At 30.8% G+C, this 21,726-nt stretch overlaps 3 protein-coding genes across 3 annotated transcripts in view; 1 reads left to right on the top strand and 2 right to left on the bottom strand.

Annotated features, from left to right (window-relative positions):
• Window positions 1-222: 222 nt before the first annotated feature.
• Window positions 223-21,726, bottom strand: part of LOC130446838 (uncharacterized) — a 28,603-nt gene continuing 7,099 nt past the window's right edge. Inside the window, exons 2-6 of the mRNA XM_056783325.1 lie at window positions 21,435-21,607; window positions 9,154-9,367; window positions 8,837-8,955; window positions 3,751-4,003; window positions 223-526 (exon numbers count right to left, since the gene is read on the bottom strand). Coding sequence (XP_056639303.1) covers window positions 330-526; window positions 3,751-4,003; window positions 8,837-8,955; window positions 9,154-9,367; window positions 21,435-21,607 — 956 coding nt within the window. The 3' untranslated portion in view covers window positions 223-329. The remainder of the gene's footprint in view (window positions 527-3,750; window positions 4,004-8,836; window positions 8,956-9,153; window positions 9,368-21,434; window positions 21,608-21,726) is intronic.
• LOC130446777 (ejaculatory bulb-specific protein 3-like) lies at window positions 8,687-9,365 on the bottom strand. Its single transcript, XM_056783234.1, has 2 exons — window positions 9,154-9,365; window positions 8,687-8,955 (listed from the first exon to the last, which is right to left on the bottom strand). The coding sequence occupies exons 1-2, from the start codon at window positions 9,344-9,346 to the stop codon at window positions 8,759-8,761; spliced, it is 390 nt and encodes a 129-aa protein (XP_056639212.1). The 5' UTR covers window positions 9,347-9,365; the 3' UTR covers window positions 8,687-8,758.
• On the top strand, window positions 15,619-16,290 carry LOC130446781 (ejaculatory bulb-specific protein 3-like). The gene is made up of 2 exons (XM_056783239.1): window positions 15,619-15,908; window positions 16,094-16,290. Exons 1-2 carry the CDS (start codon window positions 15,716-15,718, stop codon window positions 16,288-16,290), a joined length of 390 nt encoding a protein of 129 aa, XP_056639217.1. The 5' UTR covers window positions 15,619-15,715.

Raw genomic sequence — 21,726 nt, 5'->3', positions numbered from 1 at the left:
TTGAATCCATTGTTTTGAAAATAACAAAAGTAGCTTCACTTAAATGGCTGCCACTTGTTATTAACTAATCAAAATGTCATGAAATTTTATACATAGTTTTTTGACAGGTGGTACTTCATAAACGTCATATAAATTTGACATTGGCAGCACCATCTATGTGTCAGTCAGACGACTTATTGAGTGATGTAATAATATATGATTATATAAATAAAACGATAAATCTTTTACTGCATGCTGTTTTTTATTTTGGTAAACTGATACCTACATAATAATTTAAAAAACAAACAAAACTGGTTTAATCAACGAAAGTAACAATGCGAATCTTGAATTTACACCTCTATTCCTTCTTCCTTGAGTTCTTTTTCGTAGCTCTTGATATAAACATGGTCAGGATCGTAATGAGCTTCGAGTTCGTTGAACCAATCTCGTTTATTTTTCAACAAGTGTCGTAAAATCTTTTTAGCGCCTTCCTTCTGAGCATCAGTACATTTAGCACATTTGGTTTTCAATGCGTCTGGTAAAACTCCTGAAAGAAAGAAATTTTCGTTATTCAATACCTTACTTGTATAAATTCTTGCGATTCAAAAGATAATATTTAAAATGACACTTGACATAAATACGAGGTTTGATCATTATTATTCTGAATATTGTATTCTAAATCGTATGAATTTATCAATTTATAAAATATTTCAATGCTTGAATGTACAAAAAACGATCATATTTCTTTGGAAGTATCTTCTAGTTGCATTATGGAAAAATAAAAATAAAATCCTGTTTGCTTATTTTATCCTTTGAACGATGATTTATGCTTCTAGATAAATTGTACAAAAATGTACGATGGGGTTTGAAAAGTATTATACGAGATCAATAATAATGTGCGAGGTCATATTTAATTATCTGCTGTTTATTTTGTGCTGAACCATTTTGAAAAGCGTAAAAGACAACACAAAGTGACTCTCTCAAGGGTTTAATTTATGACCTGTCGTTATTTTTCATAATCCTCGCAACAGATATCATTTTAAACAGTTCCTTATTTATATTTTTCTTAATTCATTGTCATTAACACAAATTAATAATTTCAAATGAAAATTAAAATTTCAAGTTCCAGAAAAACACATTATATTACTTGTACTTACATGTATTTGAGTTGTTTAGTATTTTCATGAAAGATAATTACGGTGACATCTATTTATTACCTTTGGACTGAGTGGCAAGTAATTAGTGAACATTAAAAATATTGTTAATAATAGGAGAAGGTCATTTTGATTGTACTTTATGCAACGTCCAATAAAACTATTGATTAATGCGAAATGTTTTAAAACTTGATGAATGAAGATATCATTCAGTAACATTATGATGAATATACGACACCAGCCCCGTTAAAAAACTAATATAATTGTAATTGGACACTAGTTGTTCAATAAGCTTTGTTGTTTTATAACAAAAACCATAATTTTATAATTGAAAAGAGACTTTATAAAGCAATCAAATTTATTATAAGAATTTCATTCTGGGGATCTTTCAGGACACAATAGATCCTTTGGGTCGCAGTGTACACGACACCCCAAATCCAATCTTGCTCTTACAGACCATAATCCACTGTGAGGCCAAAATTTCGGGTTGTGTAGATTTAAGTCTAATGCACGATACACCAAATCTTTTTTTATCTAATCTAAAATGCTCCAAATGAAGTTGGAAAAGTTGCATACGAGTGTGATTTTGATCCAGGGTTTTGTACAGTTTTTTTGCAACCGAAAATTTTTTCTCTTTATCACATGAGATGTATAAGGCTTCTACTAAATATCTCTCGTTTGAAGGATGAACTTATACAATCATTTCTTATATAATTGCTATGTTTTTAGACGTGGATCGTTTTTTAGACTTGTATGACCATTTCTAAAGACAGTATCTTACTACTGCTCTTGTTGAAGTTAAACAGCTTTTTTTCAGTGTTCCAAAACTCAATATTTCATTAATGTACTTTACAAAATGTTGTTTTCAAGTGATTCCGTATAATTGTTCCGAAATAATATCGTCTGGGTGATCCTTCATTACTCAAAGGTTATCAATTATTTTCGGGTAGAGTTATAGCTGATCTGATCTTAAGGCTTCATCAAACAGAACGCAAAATTAGCTCGGATATAAAACATAAATGTTTTGGTAACTATATCACATAAGGAGAATGTATATGACGTTGTCTTTCTGAGTAATATCTATTTTCAAATAATTACAATCGTGTAGGAGTCTCCACGAAATTTCAAAACAAAAAAGAGAAGGCTAAAAAAGACGTTCATAATATTGTCGTATGTACAAAGAGCGGGAAGATCCTTATTTCATAACGTCTTCCACAGCAAAAGTATTAAAGGCGAAAAACTTGAGAAAACAAAATTCGAAAGCACGAATTGTCAATTTAAAAAATCTGGAAGAAAGTCTATCAACAGAACAATCGCACAAGGTCTTTAGAAATTCCAAATTTGATTTTTGTATTGGCTATTTCAAGGCAATCAAATAGTATGGCCACGAATGTCCTGAAGATCTCGGTCTACTTCAATATTGAAAAATTGTTAATAATATAAGAACAAAATTTGATTATTTGGTCATTTCCAGGAATTTTTCAGCTGATACTGTCTATCTCGTACAACCGTACTTCCTTATCTATGTCTCTGTTTGTTTTTTGTTATTATGAATCGACGTTCCTTGTGTAAGCATTTTTATATTTTAAATTGAATTTCGCGCTCTAGAAAAGGAATCTTGAGAGGTTATGTTGGTAACACTGATCGAGACTTTGGTCAGACAGATGTAAACACAATAAAAATAAAGATTCATTTTGAAAAAGTTTTTTTTTAAATTTATTCTGGCTATCCAAGAAAGAAATAAAGAATTTTTCACTTCAATCCAATTCTTTACATTCTGAACATCAATTCTGTATAAGTTTTTTGCAATTTTCTTATTTTTCCACTTCTTTCAAAAACTGGTCTTGTCCAATTTAATACAGAGTTACCAACCGGGGCAATAAGGTTATTTTATTAATAATAACACAATTAAAGGGGTTGAATTTATAGTGAAAACCCCGATACAATCATTCACGAATAAATAAGATAACGAATGATAAAAATTGATAATTAGGATGAAAGTTTTTTGCAATTTTCTTATTTTTCCATATTTTTCCACTTCTTTCAAAAACTGGTCTTGTCCAATTTAATACAGAGTTACCAACCGGGGCAATAAGGTTATTTTATTAATAATAACACAATTAAAGGGGTTGAATTTATAGTGAAAACCCCGATACAATCATTCACGAATAAATAAGATAACGAATGATAAAAATTGATAATTAGGATGAAAGTTTTTTGCAATTTTCTTATTTTTCCATATTTTTCCACTTCTTTCAAAAACTGGTCTTGTCCAATTTAATACAGAGTTACCAACCGGGGCAATAAGGTTATTTTATTAATAATAACACAATTAAAGGGGTTGAATTTATAGTGAAAACCCCGATACAATCATTCACGAATAAATAAGATAACGAATGATAAAAATTGATAATTAGGATGAAAGATAGAAATCAAAATGACACGAGAGAAACGTGAATGCCTTTATAGGAAGAATTTTCGAAATATATAGCATGAGCTACAGTCGAAAAGTATACAGATAATAATAAATTTTGAAGTACTATCAATATTAAAGGAATTATTTAAGGAAGGCAAAATTATAATCTACATTTTATAATATCTATGCTGTTTTTCTTACCTTTCAATTCTTCAGCATCTTTGGTACATTTCTTGGTTCCCAGAAGACAATCGATATAATTTCTTAACAATCTATCACTTTTAATAATATCATCTAAATTGACATTATCGTATTTTGAGGTATATTTTTCATCAGACGGTGCTGCAGAAACTGCTACTATTACTAGTGCAACACAAACTACAATTGCTAATTTCATTTTATTGCTATTGATACAACTTTGCAAATACAACTGCTGACTAACTAAATTTCGCACCTTTATTTATATTCGAAAAAGAATATATATAAAAAAGTTGAACTTTGGTTATGTACGTTATTAGATTTATAATTATAATTCATTCTTTTTATGAAATGATTCATGGTATTTTATCATTATTTACGATCGTTAATTTTGTTTATTAAGAATTGGGGGGACAGTGACGCAATAAGTTTTTTTAGTGTATACATTAAAACAACAATTCTATTTAGAAACGATCCTAGTGGAATTTTTCAGAATATATTAGCCGAGGACATAAAGGTTACTTTTTTATTCCTGCAAAACTTTTTCATTTCCTACGTTCAGGTACCTGCTATATTTTTTTACTATTTCTCATACTATCCAAAGTTATTATCGAACATTGAGAATAAAAATTCTCTCTTATGACCCCTCGTTTCTGAGTTATAGGCGTTTAAAGTTGCGAAATCAGAACTTATAATATTTAAGTATATTTTCTAAATTATACATTCGAACATTATGAATTTTCGAAATAAATAATTGTACTTGTACAGGGACAACCTGTACAATCTTAAGATCGATTTTTTAACAAAAAGATACTCTTTAGTTAACTCGATAAAATTTATGATTTAGGAAATATGTAGATTTTTAGATCGTTGTACTTGCCAAGGAAACCGTTCGCCAAAAAAGACACATTCTGATGAAAATTATCATAAATTGTAATTATTTATTGAAAATACTTATAAGAGGTATTAAAACTTAATCGAACACTTCTAATTGAAACGCATACTGTCGAACATCGTGTTACTTACATAAGGAAAAAATTGAAATGTAGAAAAATTTTGTTGGTTAGCCTACAGCAATCAAATAAAAACAACAAAAACTATAATGAATGTTCGAAATGAGCACCTTGCACTTTCGGAGTCTACGGAAGAAATTTCTTTGAATTTGGAGGAGCATTCCAAGATTCTACGTTATAGTGTCACAATGAAAGTTCATTATATCGATCATTTCGTTGATGAATCAATTGTATTTGATTCACGGGAACGTGGTGGCCATGTGAATGAACCTCCCCGATCGATCCACCTATTAGGAAAAATGTTATTAAGATATTTTTTTCCACATCGTTTAGGAATTGGGAAGGCGCCCTATCATGCATAAGTTACATTTCATTTAGAGGAATATCACATAACAAAAGTGGGACCTACTAAATTATTACCCACTATTTCTCTTCACACTCTAACACAAAATCGATGTTGATTTTTTATTTATATGGAAATTAATAAAACCGCCTCGTGTGAAACCATCTTGATCAGAAAAAAGTATTTTTCCAAAAAATAAATTATCAACTCGTCGTTTTTTAGTCGAATTTTGGGGGGGGGGCACATCATTTTCCCCATGTTTTGAGACCTCCTGAACACAATTATGATGGTTTTTCGAATGTCTGTAGTTGTAGTGGATATTTCGAGGGGTTTTTGACCTTTGCTCACCTCTGCAGGTCAAACGAAAAGCGACTGAAAAATGAAATTTCACATGTAGGTTCAATTAGTTGCGAGATGATTTCCTGTCTAAGGTCGAAACTTTCCATCTCCACCCCTCTCCATTTTATGGTCATTTTTGTTATATTTTCTCATTTTTTGGCCAGAAAAAGTTTAACTAGAGGGTTCGAACTTCGCATGCAAGTAGGGGTGATGTTGAAGAATTGTCTTTCTCAAGTTCAAAGTTTTCTTCTTCAGTTCTTCTAGCACAAAACGCTCGAAATCATTTTGATCGTTGTAACTGTTGTAATTTTATGGAAAGTTTTGTTTGTGTATTAGTTAAATTCTTCATTCGACTTTCGTGATGGAGCACTGCTGCTCACGGTTTTTTTGTTTTTATATGATAAGTTTTAGACTGACCGACGAATTTTTTCTACATTTTATTTTTTTTCTTATCTGAGTAACATGTTCGACAGTATACAGTTCAATTAGAAATTGTGTTTTAGTATTTTTAATAGATAATTACAATTTACGACGATTTTTTTCAGAATTTCAACTCAATACTCAATTTTCGTAAAAATTTCACAATGTCTCACTCATGCGCCAATATATTTAACAAAATATATTGATGAGTACTAACACCTTCAGGTTGAGGTCAAAAACCTTGCTACACTTTGTAACTTTGTAACAAATGTCTGCAATTGAAGTTTGAAAACGAATTAAAACTAATATTTTGTGGGTTTACAATCGAAACTGATCAAGTCATAAATCAGCTATTTGGAGTTAATATTGTCGAATCATTAATATCAAAAATATTACCTCATGTTGCCAAAATAAACTTGCCCATAATCTCTACGTAAGTCGTAAAACTTGACCAAGTCGACTTGGCATGGAAATATATGATTGTTTTGTAGCAGATGTAACCTGTCGCAGAACTTTTTCCATAGGTGCATCATGGCATTCTGCCAGTGCTCCGCGTGAAATTAATTAAAAGTTTTTAAAATTTTCATGAAAAACAGAAATAAGGAATATAATGGCAATAGAGTGTCGTGGTTAAACATTGAAATCATGCGTTGTAAAAAAACCAAAACTAGCTGTATAGCCTCAAATACTTCGGTCAATACCAGACAAAAAAAGAAACAACCTTCTGAGGGTTTGATCAGCAAATGTTATTCCTCTAATAAAGAAGGAACCTATGGTTCCAGAGCCATTCAATTATAGAAGTGATTAGAAGTAGGATTCCAAATTAGTTCACTTTTGTGTGATACTGACAAAGCTCCACTTTGTACTGCATTTTATTTTAAACAAGTAAAGTGTGTACAAGGAAATGTGACCAAGCCATATTTTTTGGAAGTGAAAGAAGTTACGCTTTTTAAATATATTTTTTGCAAACTATTTTCTATATTTATCAAAAAAAATGTATTTTCAAAAGGACAGTACTCTGTCACAAATCTCTTTTAGTTGTAAGTCTCGTTTTCCTAAAAATTGGTATTTTTTTATACTTATTAGTTATGATATTAATTCTTTGCACTTTACTCTAAGTATTTTCTACAATAATAAGTTTCTAGTTATCTAACAAATGCTTATAATTTTTATTTTGGACACTGAAAGTAAACTGCTTACTTTCAGTCTCTGAAGACGATAACTTGGTTATCGAAACGCGCGTCAGACAGTGTCATTATAAGTGTTGGTGTAGTGGTGGTGTAAACAGTGTGTTCGGCATGAATATCGCCAACGGTTCCAGAAATTCCAACTTAGTTTTGTTATGGATATTTATATGATTGTTATGTCTTTCAAATCAACATGGTTCTCAATTTTTTTTTGATTATTTTTAAAGGAATAAATTATATTTTTCGCGTTTTAATATGTTTTTACAATTGTTTTATAATGCCAAGATATATCAATATATTTCGTCAAGTGCTTTCGAAAAATTGGAATCGAATTGAAATATTAATAGAAAAAACTACCAAGTCTATTCATTCGCGGCTTTTTTGAAAAGATTACTAGTATTGAATAAGCTTAATCGGTTTCTAGGATGGTTCATTATAAAAATTATAATCATTATCAATTGTAAGCGATCTCTCAACCTTTGTTCCATGATCATTTAAAGTCTAGACTCTAGAACAACTTTAATAATTGTTTATGATATAATAGAACGAAAACAATTTAAGGATTTTTCCTTTCTTTTTTCATCTACATGATTTAATGGCTTGTAGTAGGATTAGAAAGATTGTTTTGATCGAAGTTATTCTTCTGTAAAAACAATCGTGACAATCTAAAAAATACACGTTTTTTTCTCTCGTCAACTTTTATTTATCCGAAATCACTTTCCACCAGGTAATTTCTTCCAGTTTAGTAACAGAAAATAATCGAAGCGAATCAGATCAGGTAAACATGCTGGTAATAAGTCGTAACGCAGTTTTTCTATACGTTGCTATACAGTTTTTTAACCATACCTCAGAAAGTCCAGAAGCAATAAACCCTCAACCTGGGTAGATCATATAAGTCTACAATGATAAATGATTGTTAATTACTATCTACCGACGTTTTTATTGCTGTTCCAAGCGTTTCGCACCTGGTAAATTTAACATAAATTTAACAGGTACTATGTATAAACATCGTCCAGCAAAATAAGAGTTATTTGGTTTGAGTTTCTCATCAATTTAGGATTGTTTAATGTGAGATTTGGATGATTTGACCCTGATACAGGATTTTTTTTCCTCCGTTAAGCTTATGCTGGAATTTTTAAACGGGATTGTTTCGCGTCTGCAAATGTGTTAACTATTTGTTGTATTTTAACGCGAAAATTGCTATTTTGAAACTAAATAGGTAGACCAGAGGATAAGGAGAATATTTTTATAAAGGGTTTTACTTGATTCCGAGTAGAGACAAGTTAACCCATTCGCAAATAAACAACTTCTTTGCGGATCTCGCAGCGTTTTTCTGTATGTATAAAGCGAAATTATTGTGGTACGTGTCTTTTTTCTCAGCGTTGGGATGTTTAAAGTCAATAGCTTGAAAATTTTGTGTATTGAAAGTCACTTTTCATCTTTTACCAGACATTAGCGAAGGCAGTGTTGCCCTGGTAGCCTTTTTTCGAAACCTTCCACTAACTGTGTAAAATCCTATAGCTAGCGTCCTCCTCCCTATTTACCCTTCGCGAATTGACCGTGAAAAGTACAATAATTTTTTTTTGTATGGTTCTCATCATGGAAATTTTAGAAATAAAGTAAATTACATGTAAATGATCAAATTTATTAAACCAAACAAGTTGACTGAAATTATAATGTAATAAAAACCCAGGTATTCATTTATCCATTTAAAGTTTGATTCCTTCAGCTTCAAGATCTTCTTTGTAGAACTCCAGTTTGGTGTGCTCTGGATCAAAAGCTGCTACAAGCTCATCAAACCACGATCTTTTGTTTTGTATGAGGTGTTTACCTATTTTCTTCGCGGCTTCTTTTTGCTTGTCATTACATTTGGCACATTTAGTATCCAATGCATCTGTGAAAACCTCTATAAAAAACGATCAAAATTAAAATCTCAATTCCATAAATATAAGTGGGGACTCAACGTTAGTAAATGGGGTTATTTTGTAGTTTGAATTTTTAGCACACTATTTTAGAGCAATGCGGCAAATATTTATTGAGCTTACGCATATAAACTCAAGGTGTTTACAAACTAGTCATCGTAATACTGAATTCTGTTACTTACTTTTCAGCTCTTCTCCTTCTTTAGTACAAGATTTAGTTCCCAAAAGACAATCCACGTATCCTCTCAGTAATCTATCGTTGTTAATAATTTCGTCAATATTGATGTTATCATATTTTGTCGTATATTTTTCTTCGGCTCTAGCCGAAACTACAACTACCGCCAATACCACACAAACGACAAGAGATAATTTCATTTTCGGAAATTTCAGTTTACACTAGTTAATCAGCTAAGTGAATATACTTTTTTGTGAAGTCCCGCGTATTTATACAATAAACTACCCCACCATTCCATAAGATATAATCAATTAATGAATAATTATTTATGTAAGTTGCAAAAAAGGATATACGCTTCCGTAACATTTTTTTATTAGTCTTGAATACATCAATTATAAACTTATTATACTAGGACTAAATGATATTATTTCTTTTTCTTTTTCAGCTTCTTGTACGCTCTTTTTGTTCAATCTAATCGTGGTTTACTTGTACTTCTCATCGTTTTTAGTTTGATGTGTCTTTGCTGTCCTTATCTCTGAAATCTTTCCGTTCAAATAGCCTGTCTGAAATTTAAAATAGAATTGGGAGAGCGGAAGAAAAACTAGCAGATAAAACGCCAAGTCAAAAAGACAATACAAAAGGAAAATACTTTGATGAAGAATGTAAAACATGAGTTACAACATAAAAAACAAACCTGATTTCAATTGATGGAAGCAACGACTCAGTGAGGCTTTGAAATATACAATGAATTAAGAAAAAAATAGTGAGGAGAATGAAATGAAAGAAAAAAGAGATGAGATAGATAGGAAGAAAATTCAAATGAATAATCAAGGTAATACAAAATAAGTATAAACCATAAAGTATAATCAACTAATGCAGTAAAAATAGGAGTGAAAAATTGAAACAGACATCCAAAGAAAAATTAGAAGAAAATAAATCTATAAAATTCTCATAATAATTTTGAAAGACAGGTAAAAATAGGTAAAATAGAAAGAAAAAGTATGGATTCAGTAAGAAGTCATCCATGGATCCAAATGAATCACAAATAAATGGAATAACTCACCAATATTACATTGATTGGAAGAATTTATCATCCATTCTCAATTGTATAATCAGATAAATAAAACGAGAAAGTTGAGAAACAAAACGCATTTTCTGAATGCTCATATAAATGATTTATTTTACAAAATATCGGAAATTTGTGAAATAAAGTTAATTCACTCCATTATCCTCTAATTGAATGACTAAAATGTATACAAAAATGCACATTTCTAAGTCAGATTTTAACCCGCGACCATTTGACTGCAAGGCGACAACCCAATCAAGCGGCCGCCAACCATTTTTGTTATATTTAAATCATTGAACGAAGAAACTCTTATATGAAATTATAATGGATTTAATCAATAATATTTAACTGTCTATAAAAATTCAGATCCAGACAATGATATTGATTTTATCATCGTTTTTATCCTCTAAATATATAACAATCCAGTTTCAATAAGAACTTTAAATATTTGATTTATTAAAAAACTGAGTTGAGTAATGAGTAGATATTATTAGCTTTGTTTTCTTTTGCATCATGTATTTCCATCAAAAGCGAAAAATTATCTCAAATTTCATGGAATGAAAGGGAATGGAAACCGGTTCCAAAGAAGGCAAAGACCGTTCCATCTGTTAGCAAGGTCATGGCGTTGGTTTTTCGGTAATTTTCATTAACTATATTGAAAAAGAAAAAACTATCACCGGCGGAGTTATTGCAATGTTTGAACAAAGAAATCAAGCAAAAACGAGCGCATTTGGCTAAGAAGACAATGCACCAGCTTCCGCTATTGCAATGGCCAAAATTATTGAATTATAGTTTGAATTGCTACCTTGTGCATCCTATTAGCTCCCTTAGATTATTTTCTGTATGTGTACTTGAAAAAAAGGCTCAACGGTCGAACATTTTCTTGGTGGCCGCAATTCGATTTCAAAGAAAATATGGTCAGAATAGTAGTTCAACAATCGGGCGCACATTTGCAGGTATAAAGACGGTATCTGTATTTAGTTTGAAATGTTTATTACCGTAAATAAAAGAGGAAAAATTATAAAAGAGTTAACAACAGAGTAACAAAGAGTTAATACTTTCTCATCAATGCTATTATAGCCATAGTCTTCTAAACTAACCTCACCTAACCTAACCAAACATAACCTAACTTAACCTTACCTAACCTAACCTAAACAATCTTAAATTAAAAGACGATTTTGTAGAAGATTCAAAATACTCATGTTCCAATTATTTTGAACCTAATGCACTCATTCTTAGAAAAAATAATTTTTTCTATCAATTTTTGTTCAATATTTCATATAATATTGAACATTTCCCATTTTGGAAAATTTTAGAGGCTCGTTTTGTCTTCATGATAATAATTATTCAAAAGATGGTACGTTTGTCAACCTCTAGGATCACTTCGGCAGATCAAATTTTCTTGTGCGCTCGTCGAACGATCTTTCGGATTCGACACAGGTAGATGCACGAAATGCTTTCTACATGTGCCTGTGTGCTCAATGCACGTGCGCTCCTTGCAACCCACCAAGTGAAGATATTAATTAAAAAATTACGGGAAAAAAATCCATTGGAAATGATGGGCACACTGGTAGTCGACAAACAAATCGTTCTAATGCCAATATCGAAGCAGTGCGTGATAGTGTCGGTGAGAGCCCAGGAACCTTAATTCGGCATAGTGGACAAGAATTGCAAATTTCAAGAAGCTCTTTACAGCGTTATACTCACTAATCATCTGAGTCTTCATGCTTACAAAACTAAATTAACACAACTGAATCCTCATGACCATGCAAATCCAAAAGAGTTTACTGAATGTACTATTGACCATCAACAAATTAATGCTGATTTTTCGAGCAAAATCATCTAAAGCGACGAACCACATTTTAACATTGTTGGTTTGTTTTTGTTGTTGTTTCTAAAGGCTGTTTCAAAGTAGTTAGTGGCTACTTTGTGGGGCTTGACGATTCTTATTATAAAATGGGTATCGAACGTATTGAACATCGCTGGGAAAAGTATATGGAGATAATAAGAGATTACGTTGAAAAATAAATATACATTTTCTTCCCAAAATTTCCGTGTTTTCTTTGTTGAGACAAGTACTTTTTTGACCTTCCCCGTACAAAAATTCAATAGATTTTCACGCAACGGGAACTGCATGCCAGAAACAGACATGATATGGATAAAGCTCACATCTAGGAGAAGAAGAAAAAGAAATTTTTGAAATTTATGATAAATACTTAAACGTTATGTTATATTCACATAGTTTCCAATTAAATATTCTTCCATCAAATTTTCCATTGATCCGACTTTCAAGTATAATATGTTGATGATGTAATCAATGCCACAAAAAATGTTACGGAAGTTTATATCCTCTATTTTTTGACTTAACTCGAATAATTACGAATTTATTATTGTATAAATACACGAAATTAACAAATATTAATTTCACTCATAATTGATTAATTGGTGTTAACCGAAATTTCCAAAAAAGCAGCAGCATCTCTTCTGGTTTGTGTTGTATAAATGGTAGTTGTAGTTTCGGCTAGACCCGAAGAAAAATATACAACAAAATATGATAACATCAATATTGACGAAATTATTAACAACGATAGATTACTGAGAGGATACGTGGATTGTCTTTTGGGAACTGAATCTTGTATGTACTAAAGAAGGAGAATACCAAGAAAAGTGAGTAAAAATTCGGTATAATAATGAGTTTTTTTCCACAACACGAAGATTTAACATAAATTGAAACAGGGGAACCTCAGAGTACTGTACTAGACCCTTACCTCATATAAAAGAAAGAATAAATGAAATTACAAAGACGCTTGGGTCAGATTAACATCTGGATTGATAAATGGCATTTCAAGTAGAACGAAAACAAATCTACTCATGACAACTTCACGAACAAACGAAGCCAGAATATCTTAGTAATAATGAATAATACTCAAATTACTTGAGTAACAATGAAAACTATTAAATCACACTTGACGGTAGACTTCGCTAAAAAGTCCACCAAAGATGCTCTAGCTTCCAGGAAAAAACTCCAAATTGTCCATATACAAGAAACTGCTTCACTACAAAGAACTTAGGCTCTTTGCCAGTAAAAGTAACATTAAAATGTTACAACGTTTCCAAAATAGAGTTGATACGTCTTGCCGTAACAATGATTTCCATATAGTCCAGTCAAAATAGACATTTGACTTGGCCAAAATTCGCATAGAGCTGAAAATTGACAGAGACGTTAAATACATCATTATAAATGAAATGTCAAAAGTCCCCTTCGATCTTACTTCTGCAAAAAATTTTATTCAATGTCAAAAGTACAAAATTAAGGTTTTCTCCATTTTTCTCGAAAACAATAAGTATTATCGTGAAAGTAGGTCAGACAAAAGTTGTAGATCATACAATTTTCTACAAAAATGGTCCAGTCACTTTTTCTCTTACGACTCACCATTCGTGAGATATCGTGGTTTTAATCATTAGAAAATTCATATTTTACAACTTTTGTTGTTGTTTTCAGAGAAGCGTTGGATACAAAATGTTCTAAATGATATTCAAAAAGAAGCTGCAAAGAAAATTGGCAAACACCTACATACAGAACAAAAGACGTGGTTTTTGATGAGCTTGTAGCAGCTTTTGATCCAAATCAATCCAAATTGGAGTTCTACAAAGAGGATCTCAAAGCTGAAGGGATTGAACTCTAAATGAATATCTTCGGAACAATTACATTTTAATTCTTTTCAAATCATTTTGTTTAATAAACTGAATTACTTACAAACCCGCTTCTTCATTTAGTTCCGTTTGGTATTGAAATTAAATGAATAAATTCATAAAAAAAACACATCATTATTAGGTCAGATGAATTTTAATAAATAACCAATTTTTAACAAAGAGTTGGCATAAATACGAGACTAACAAACCAGTAGGTAAACAAACCAGTGTTTATATAGAGCAGATTGTTGTGAAATTTCACGTGAAACTTGGAAAAACTGCAACTGAGACTTATAGTTTATGGAAACCAGTCGCGTGCACGTGTTTCTGTGTAGTTTGAGTATCTGAAATTGGCCTAGAAGGTGTTCAAGAAGATGCACGGTCCGATCGCCCTTTCATGTCAAAAGCTGATAAAAATATAAGAAAAATTGGTAATCTTGTAAGTCTTCGTGCGATTAAGATACTTAAAGTGTATGCAAAACTGTTGCTTAGAATTCTCACATTTGAAGAACAAGAAGCTCGCAAAAATATCTATAATGACACTTTAAATACGATTCCAAACGACTCAAACTTATTATAAAAGGTAATAACGTGTGTCGAATCAAATTTGCATTGCAAAGAACAAGATTTAAGTCTGTTTAAGCTGCGAAAGAAAAAGCAGCTTGAGTCCTAAAAGGAGCTAACAGAAAAAGGCTCCCTCCACTCTTGGATTTTAAAATTTATATCTTGGTAATATCACAGCTGTGACAAAACTAGTAGGGTAGAAATCAACGACAACATAAATAACAAGTTGAAAAATTCTGAGTAGAATATTGGAAGTATGTAAAAAACTGGCATTCCATATTTCCAAAAAAGGATATTCATTAGACTTCGCATTATCAAAGGACAAGCTATGCAATTGATCATTGACCGACGATCTTTACTGATAATTTTGGTGAATGACTTGAAGATATTCGCTTCTAAAGAGCAATCAGTGCATCAGCTGCCAACAATAACAAGAAACAATAACGCATAGATATAATTACTTCTGGAGGAACGAAATGTTGCGTATGTCACACAAAGATTCTTTGAACTCATTTGTAATTGTGGTGTTTACTCTGGAGGCAACTTTGGATATTTCGAGAACGAATAGGTTGAAGCGACTTGTGTAAATAAGGAGCACTACAGAGCCCAGCTCAACGACCAGCTCATATCTGGAATAAACTAATTGAGACTTGATAACATGTAGTTCTAATCGAATGGAGTAACCACGCAATTAAATTATGCTCAATCTTTGCTGATTTGGACTTGTCGGCAATATATTCCACCTCAACGGCTCTAGACATTGTGGAGTTTCTTGTGTTAGCAAATCTTACTTTTTAGTAAGTATATTTATTATTGATATAAAATATATTCATTCAAAAAGAGTTACTGAATTTTTGACTGAGTTTGAATGTGAAAAAATTCAAAATACCATAATGGATAAACCTCCATCTGTGTGTAATAATTTTTTTTCAGTGTTTTAAGAAATGGTAATTGTGATATCGTCAACAATAATCTTTGCATCATTGTCAATTAAAAATCATTTATAAACCCGAATTTTCAAGTATACTACAATTATAATTGTCGATATGATAATCGTAATGCAAGAAAAATTGATGTTACGAAAGAAGATTTTGTGATTATCTTTTTTTTGTCAATTTAGATACTTGAATCAGTTTTTTTTGGCAATTATTTGATGGTAGGGTTACACAGTATTCTGTATAAATACAGAAGAATTTATGATACTGAATAAGTTGGTTGGAAATAGTGATAAGTAATAATTAAAAAAATGAAGTTGACATTTTTCACTTGTGTAATATTTGCGGTAGTTGTAGTTTCGGTGAAAACTGAAGAAAAATATACGACAAAATATGATAACATCAATATTGACGAAATTATTAACAACGATAGATTACTGAGAAGTTACGTGGATTGCCTTCTAGGGACTAAACCTTGTACCAAAGATGGAGAAGAATTGAAAAGTAAGTAACATGTTTTACTATTATAAAAATTTCTATAAAATTCAATAAAAGTTCATTTCAATGGTATTCCAAGCCGATTTGAAATTGTAGTATATAAGCAATTCAAACATAAAGGTTTCGTATTTAGACACTTCATTTTTCTTCTTCTAAAATATTCATTGAAATTTATGTTCAAATGTTTACAGAGGTTCTCAAAGAAGCTCTGGAAACTAAATGTGCTAAATGTAGCGAAGCACAAATAGAGGCTGCAAAGAAGATAGGTATCCATCTGATTAAAAACAAAAGACCATGGTTTGATGAGCTTGTAGAAGCTTTCGATCCAGATCATACCAAATTGGATCAATACAAAGAAGATCTTAAGGCAGAAGGAGTTGAACTATAGATGATTATATAACTTTTCAAATTATAGAATTGTATCTTACTCCAATAAAATCTTTGAATTAGATATACTAGTTTTTTTCTCAAAAATGGAAACTGGTTTCTTTCAACGGCTTTCTTTTTTACACGATACGCCACAAGACGTTTTGGAACCGTGAGTAAGATCTTTATTGTAACCTTTGTTGTAGTAAAATCTATTTAAGTACTATTCAAAATCCAAAAAGTTTGTGATAACTGTGTTCTTGAAAATAAAATATTTTGAAAAAGTGACAAGTGTTGGAAACGACATTTCTATATCAAATCTGACATGGCCATCACAAATCTTGGCAATCATTTTAAACGACGACATTTCTTTGAAGTATTCACTCTGATTTTGCACGTTTTAGTAAGTAACGTTTTGATTTGTGATCAGGATTACTAAACAAAACTAGTAAAACTCACTCATATTAGTGAATACTCTTTATAATCATTCAACTAAGAATCCATGAAGTATAACACAAAGTGTTGTAGAGATGTGGTAACAAAAACAATTAAATTTACTGTACAGCATCTGTTAATTATTTTTGTTCAACTAAATTTATACCACGAAATTTAAAATATCGATTTAATCACACCTCAGATCTCTCTCTATTGGATTATTTACTTTCGAGTTATAAGGAAGTGGTCATTTAGGATAGGAACTAGAATTTAGTCCTCAAGTAAAAACTGGTTGGAGTTTAGTCCAGGCTACCAAGTTAAAAATGAGATATTACTTCCGATTTTCATGAACCTGCATCGATTTGCACGAAAATTTGGAATTAAGCTTAATCTATCCTTATCTTCGGAATCTACCTTATTCCGGTAAGTTCTCATTACTCTTAGGGGTGAAAACTACTCTTCATTGTAAAAAAATCAAATAAAATTGTAATTATAAGCATTTAATGGATAGAAAAATACTTTTGAGGTTTGAATAAAAGTTGTTTAGTGCTTTAATATGATATTTATAATATTTCAACCCAATTTGGGTGATGAAGCACCCCCGGTTAATGTGAAAAAAAATATTTCTTAATTACTTTATGGTAGCTTACTTATTATCAATTGACTCTTTTTAGTTGTGTTCAGTTCAAATATGACGTATCACAAAAGTTCAATTCTTATTTCGAAAAAAATTAAAAAAAAAATATTTATAGACGTATTTATTCTTTTTGATGATTTATTTATTTCAAATGGACACCTTTCAATTCAATATTTTTTATTTACTTTATGACAGAAAAAATTATTCACAAGATTTATACAATGTTATACTTTACGTCTCTTAAAAATTGTCTACCTGCTCCCTGAAGTGCAAACAGTAAAACGAATGCGGCAGGGAAATGATCTGACACCTAAAACACCTGCGATTAGTCCAGCTCATCGGCAAGCACGTCTGCGTTTTGCACAGATCTGTTCTATTCTCAGATGAGGCTGGGATATGCCTCTATGTTAGAGACCGAGTAAGGAAAGTGTATCGAAAACCAAAAAGTCGATTTGCAGATTTTTCGTCATTACGTCCATCTTTAAACTTTCGACACCATCACTCCCGAAGTTTTCCCCATACACACGACTCATTCTCCAATGGATTTCTGCAACACCATAGCCTTCAGCTTGTAGAAAACGAATCACACTTGGCAGGAGCATCAATAATGGCGGACATGTTGACGTGGCTGAAGCACAACGCCGACTGACGCTTAAAATGCAAACAACGGCGAAGTGTGTAGCGCGAGAGCTTCGCATGCTCGCTTTAGTGTATTTAGTTTTTTGGCCATATCTCGGTTAATTTTCAATCAAATTAATCGCTCAAAACGTTGGTTTATCAGGAATTTGTTATATTACAACCTTTAAATTTATATACGTTTTAAATTTCTTAAGCCCTCTATTTTTTAAAGGGCAACGTTTAAATGGTTCGAAAATGAGATCAGTCATACGTTAGGGTACGATTTGTAAGTCATATCTCACTTATTTTAAAAGTGGGAAAAATAATTAAAAAAGGAAAATATTTGAGAAAACGGACAAAACATACGAACGTTTTGTGAATTATTTTTCGACTTTAAATATAATTTTCCTTTAAATTATCACTGGATTATATTTATATTGCAATTTGGGTACTATTGCTAAGGGTGGAATTGAGGTTTATTTCTACGAAAAAATATATAAATCGCTTTTATTTCGACCATAGCTTTCTTAGTTTTTATGACAGAGAGTCTACCAATTTTAGTTTTAAAGCTTTTGCCTCGAAAAGCTGAGCGTTTTTCGGTTACTCGACGTTGAATTTTGAAAAAACTTCGTTCGATAAAAATATTCGATCTTCTATAAATCATATCTCGGTTTGTATTATGACTAAACCAAATTTAAAAAAAGGCAAACTCTTCATAAGCTTCATTTTTGGTTCCCACACTTTTTCTGATAAAACCAAAAGTATTTAAGTTATTCATGAGAAATAAATTAAGAACGTTTTTTCCATGAAAAATTTTCAATCGCGCATAACTAGAAAAAAATTGATTTTTCAAAAAAAATGCTGTGAACATTTTTGTTTAAAATTCGGTCTACTATGTCAATTTCCGACTAGTTGTACAGCAAGCAATTTTGATTAACAGTTTTAAGTACGAGAAGTACAAAAGTGTGATAAAACTTCATATTCCAGTTACTCTTAAGCTATTCTTGTTCTTCGGTGCAAGTTTTTTAAACCTAAAAAACAATCTACGTCATTACGCAATACCCTGTCATTTTGGAGAATTGTGTCCACATTTCAAAAAACAAAAAAAAACACAATAATGAATGAAAAATACGAGTATCATTGTTTAGTTCAAAAAATTATTTTTAGCTTTTTAGTTTGATGTGCTCTAAGATGGAATTTTTTCATTTTTTTCTAAACTATATTTATTTTTCACTTTTTAATTTCATTTGCTATGACAGCGTATTTTTTATTTTCCATTTTTTAGTGCGATTTGTTGTCAAAAATAATTTTTTGTACAGAGGGTACATACATAATAAAATTTAACGTAATCAATGATACAAGTGGCATAGTAAATCTCCAACAGAAAACAGACTGTTGTAAAATTTATTTCTATGTGAAGAGAAAATTTGCAGTGATAATTTCTAAAAAATATTTGCCGAAAAAGCAAATTTTGCTTACAGCGTGAGCATGATTTGAGCCCGCGACCGGCGAATCTGGAGGTTGACGCCTTAACACGATCGGATAACGAACGCAACAGAAGTGGTGGGATATAATAACAGTAACGAGCCAAAAGGAAACTAATAAAAGCTTGTTTAACAAAAGCAAATTTCATTTCTATTTTAATATTGATACTGGATTCATAAGAAAAGATTTATCTCTTATAATAAATGCTTTTTTTTATTATTGCTGTTTGGTAATTGTCCATACCTCATTTAAATATATTAGTAAATAATAGAAATATATTTAAAACCTGCAATTAATTAAATCGATAGACTTTTAACAATAACATATAAAGTAAACAGTTATTTTAATTTTTCCATTATAATTGGTATTTTTTTTATTTCAATTTGTATCATTATTAAGGAAAACTAATTAATTGAACTATTTATCATTTCATTAGTTTCTATTAATGATAATTAGTGATAACTGCTCGACATAAACTATTTCTTATTTGCTGGTATACTAAAAAATATTTTTTGAACAAAATTTACAACTGCTGTACTCATTTTTACACTAATACAAATATTTGTATACTTTCTTCATAGAAAGTTGTCGTCTGTGCTCTGAACTGTGATCATCGTTGAAGTGTTGAGTAAGAAAAAATTTAGCTGAATGAAGAGATGTCGTTAGGAGCGAAGGATGATCAAACACGTTCCAGGCAAATTCGAAATTTCAATTTTTCAGTTACAATTCCTTGATTAGTAATGATGACATTTGCCCAGCAAGAATACTCATTGTCCGTAAACCTTCCAGATTTTCTCAAAAATTTTAGTTGGTTTTACTTTTGCAGTTCCTCTTCAATAACATGAACCATTAATCAGTAACCAAAAACGGACGTCCACATCGTTCTCCATCGTGCACTTGATCACGTCCTTCATTGGACTTCATAAACCTTGCAGATTTTCTCATAAATTTCAGATACAGAACACGTTGGCAGCAGCAATTGGTTGATCTAGCTCAACATACAAAAGCCACACTAAATATCCAATTCCAAAATTAAATGCTAGAAAAGTTTAAAAATGTTGAAAATATGTGATAATCTATATGCAAGAATTTTAAATATTAGAAAAAACATGCATACTTATTCAAACAGTTTTAACGGTGGAGTGAATTTATACACACTTACTTAATAATACACTAAACACTAAACTATTTACTAAATTAACCAATAAGACTATTCATCAACTTATTAGTAAACACTTCTATAATTTTTAACATATTAATTTATTAAAACACACAGTTTGGTTTTCTTGTCCATCTTGATGGCTGTTGGACTTGTATATATTCACTTTAATCATAACCAGAATGTTGTAAATCTCTAATTTGCCGTAAACATACTGCAAGTAAGTTATGAAAACAATATAAATAACTTGCTGCCGAATTTAAAAAAAGTATAAACGCAAAACTTTAGATTCTATTAACGTAATAGAAAATGACCGGCTTCACGGTCTACGTCAGATTTAGTAAATAATCAAAAATATCAATTATCTTAATTCAATGTAGGTATGTAGTTGTAGCCATGGTTGTAGCTGATTAACAAGATAATACGATATTAATATGTCAAAGTATCAAGTACGTTAATCGGTCTAGTAGATTTGTACGCATCTGCGTTTGTATGATTTAATTGAGAGATTTTGTTTCATTTCCAGTAAAATTTCCACAACGACATAAAACATTTCCACGGAACAACCAAACCGTTTGAGTACCGCACTTATTTATTAATAGAAATTACCTGATATTATGTAAGGATATTGAGCTACATAAGTTTAGATTGCAAAATGTTGCAGGATAATTCAAGTTTTATATATCCAAAGAACTTATTTACATTAATATTTTATTTTAAAAACCAAATCTAGTCAAGTAATCATAAATTTATGAACTTAATTTATGTTAAGTGAATTTATAGCAGTTTCCATAAATGATCCATCCAATTTTAATGTGTCATCTTATGTTCTAATTTCTTTTTCGTATTTTTTCTTATATGTTCCATCCTTGTCGTATTTTTCTTCCAATTCATTATACCAGTTTGGTTTATTATCAATTAGGTAACGTATTATTTTTTTACTTCCCTTCTTCTGGGTTTCGCTGCATTTTGTACAATCTGTCAAAAGCGCATCAGGAAGAACTTCTGCAATTAAAATAAATATGATATATTGTTTCGAATGAAACTAATATGTACTTAAAAATTTATCGGTTAAATATGAAAATAAACAGAAAATATCGATGCACAGTTGATAATTACACAAA

The sequence above is a fragment of the Diorhabda sublineata genome, chromosome 7, assembly GCF_026230105.1.
Source record: "Diorhabda sublineata isolate icDioSubl1.1 chromosome 7, icDioSubl1.1, whole genome shotgun sequence".
In the NCBI taxonomy this organism is placed as follows: Eukaryota; Metazoa; Arthropoda; class Insecta; order Coleoptera; family Chrysomelidae; genus Diorhabda; species Diorhabda sublineata.
The sequence above is the reverse complement of the archived record's forward strand: the minus strand, read 5'-3'. Positions and strand labels throughout refer to the sequence as shown.

Excerpts from the sequence above, each read along its gene's own strand:
- LOC130446777 (XM_056783234.1), bottom strand. The coding sequence starts at position 9,346 with ATGAAATTATCTCTTGTCGTTTGTGTGGTATTGGCGGTAGTTGTAGTT. Across the intron at positions 8,956-9,153 it reads AGAAGGAGAAGAGCTGAAAA|AGGTTTTCACAGATGCATTG; the intron begins GTAAGTAACAGA and ends CGTTTTTTATAG.
- LOC130446781 (XM_056783239.1), top strand. The coding sequence starts at position 15,716 with ATGAAGTTGACATTTTTCACTTGTGTAATATTTGCGGTAGTTGTAGTT. Across the intron at positions 15,909-16,093 it reads AGATGGAGAAGAATTGAAAA|AGGTTCTCAAAGAAGCTCTG; the intron begins GTAAGTAACATG and ends AAATGTTTACAG.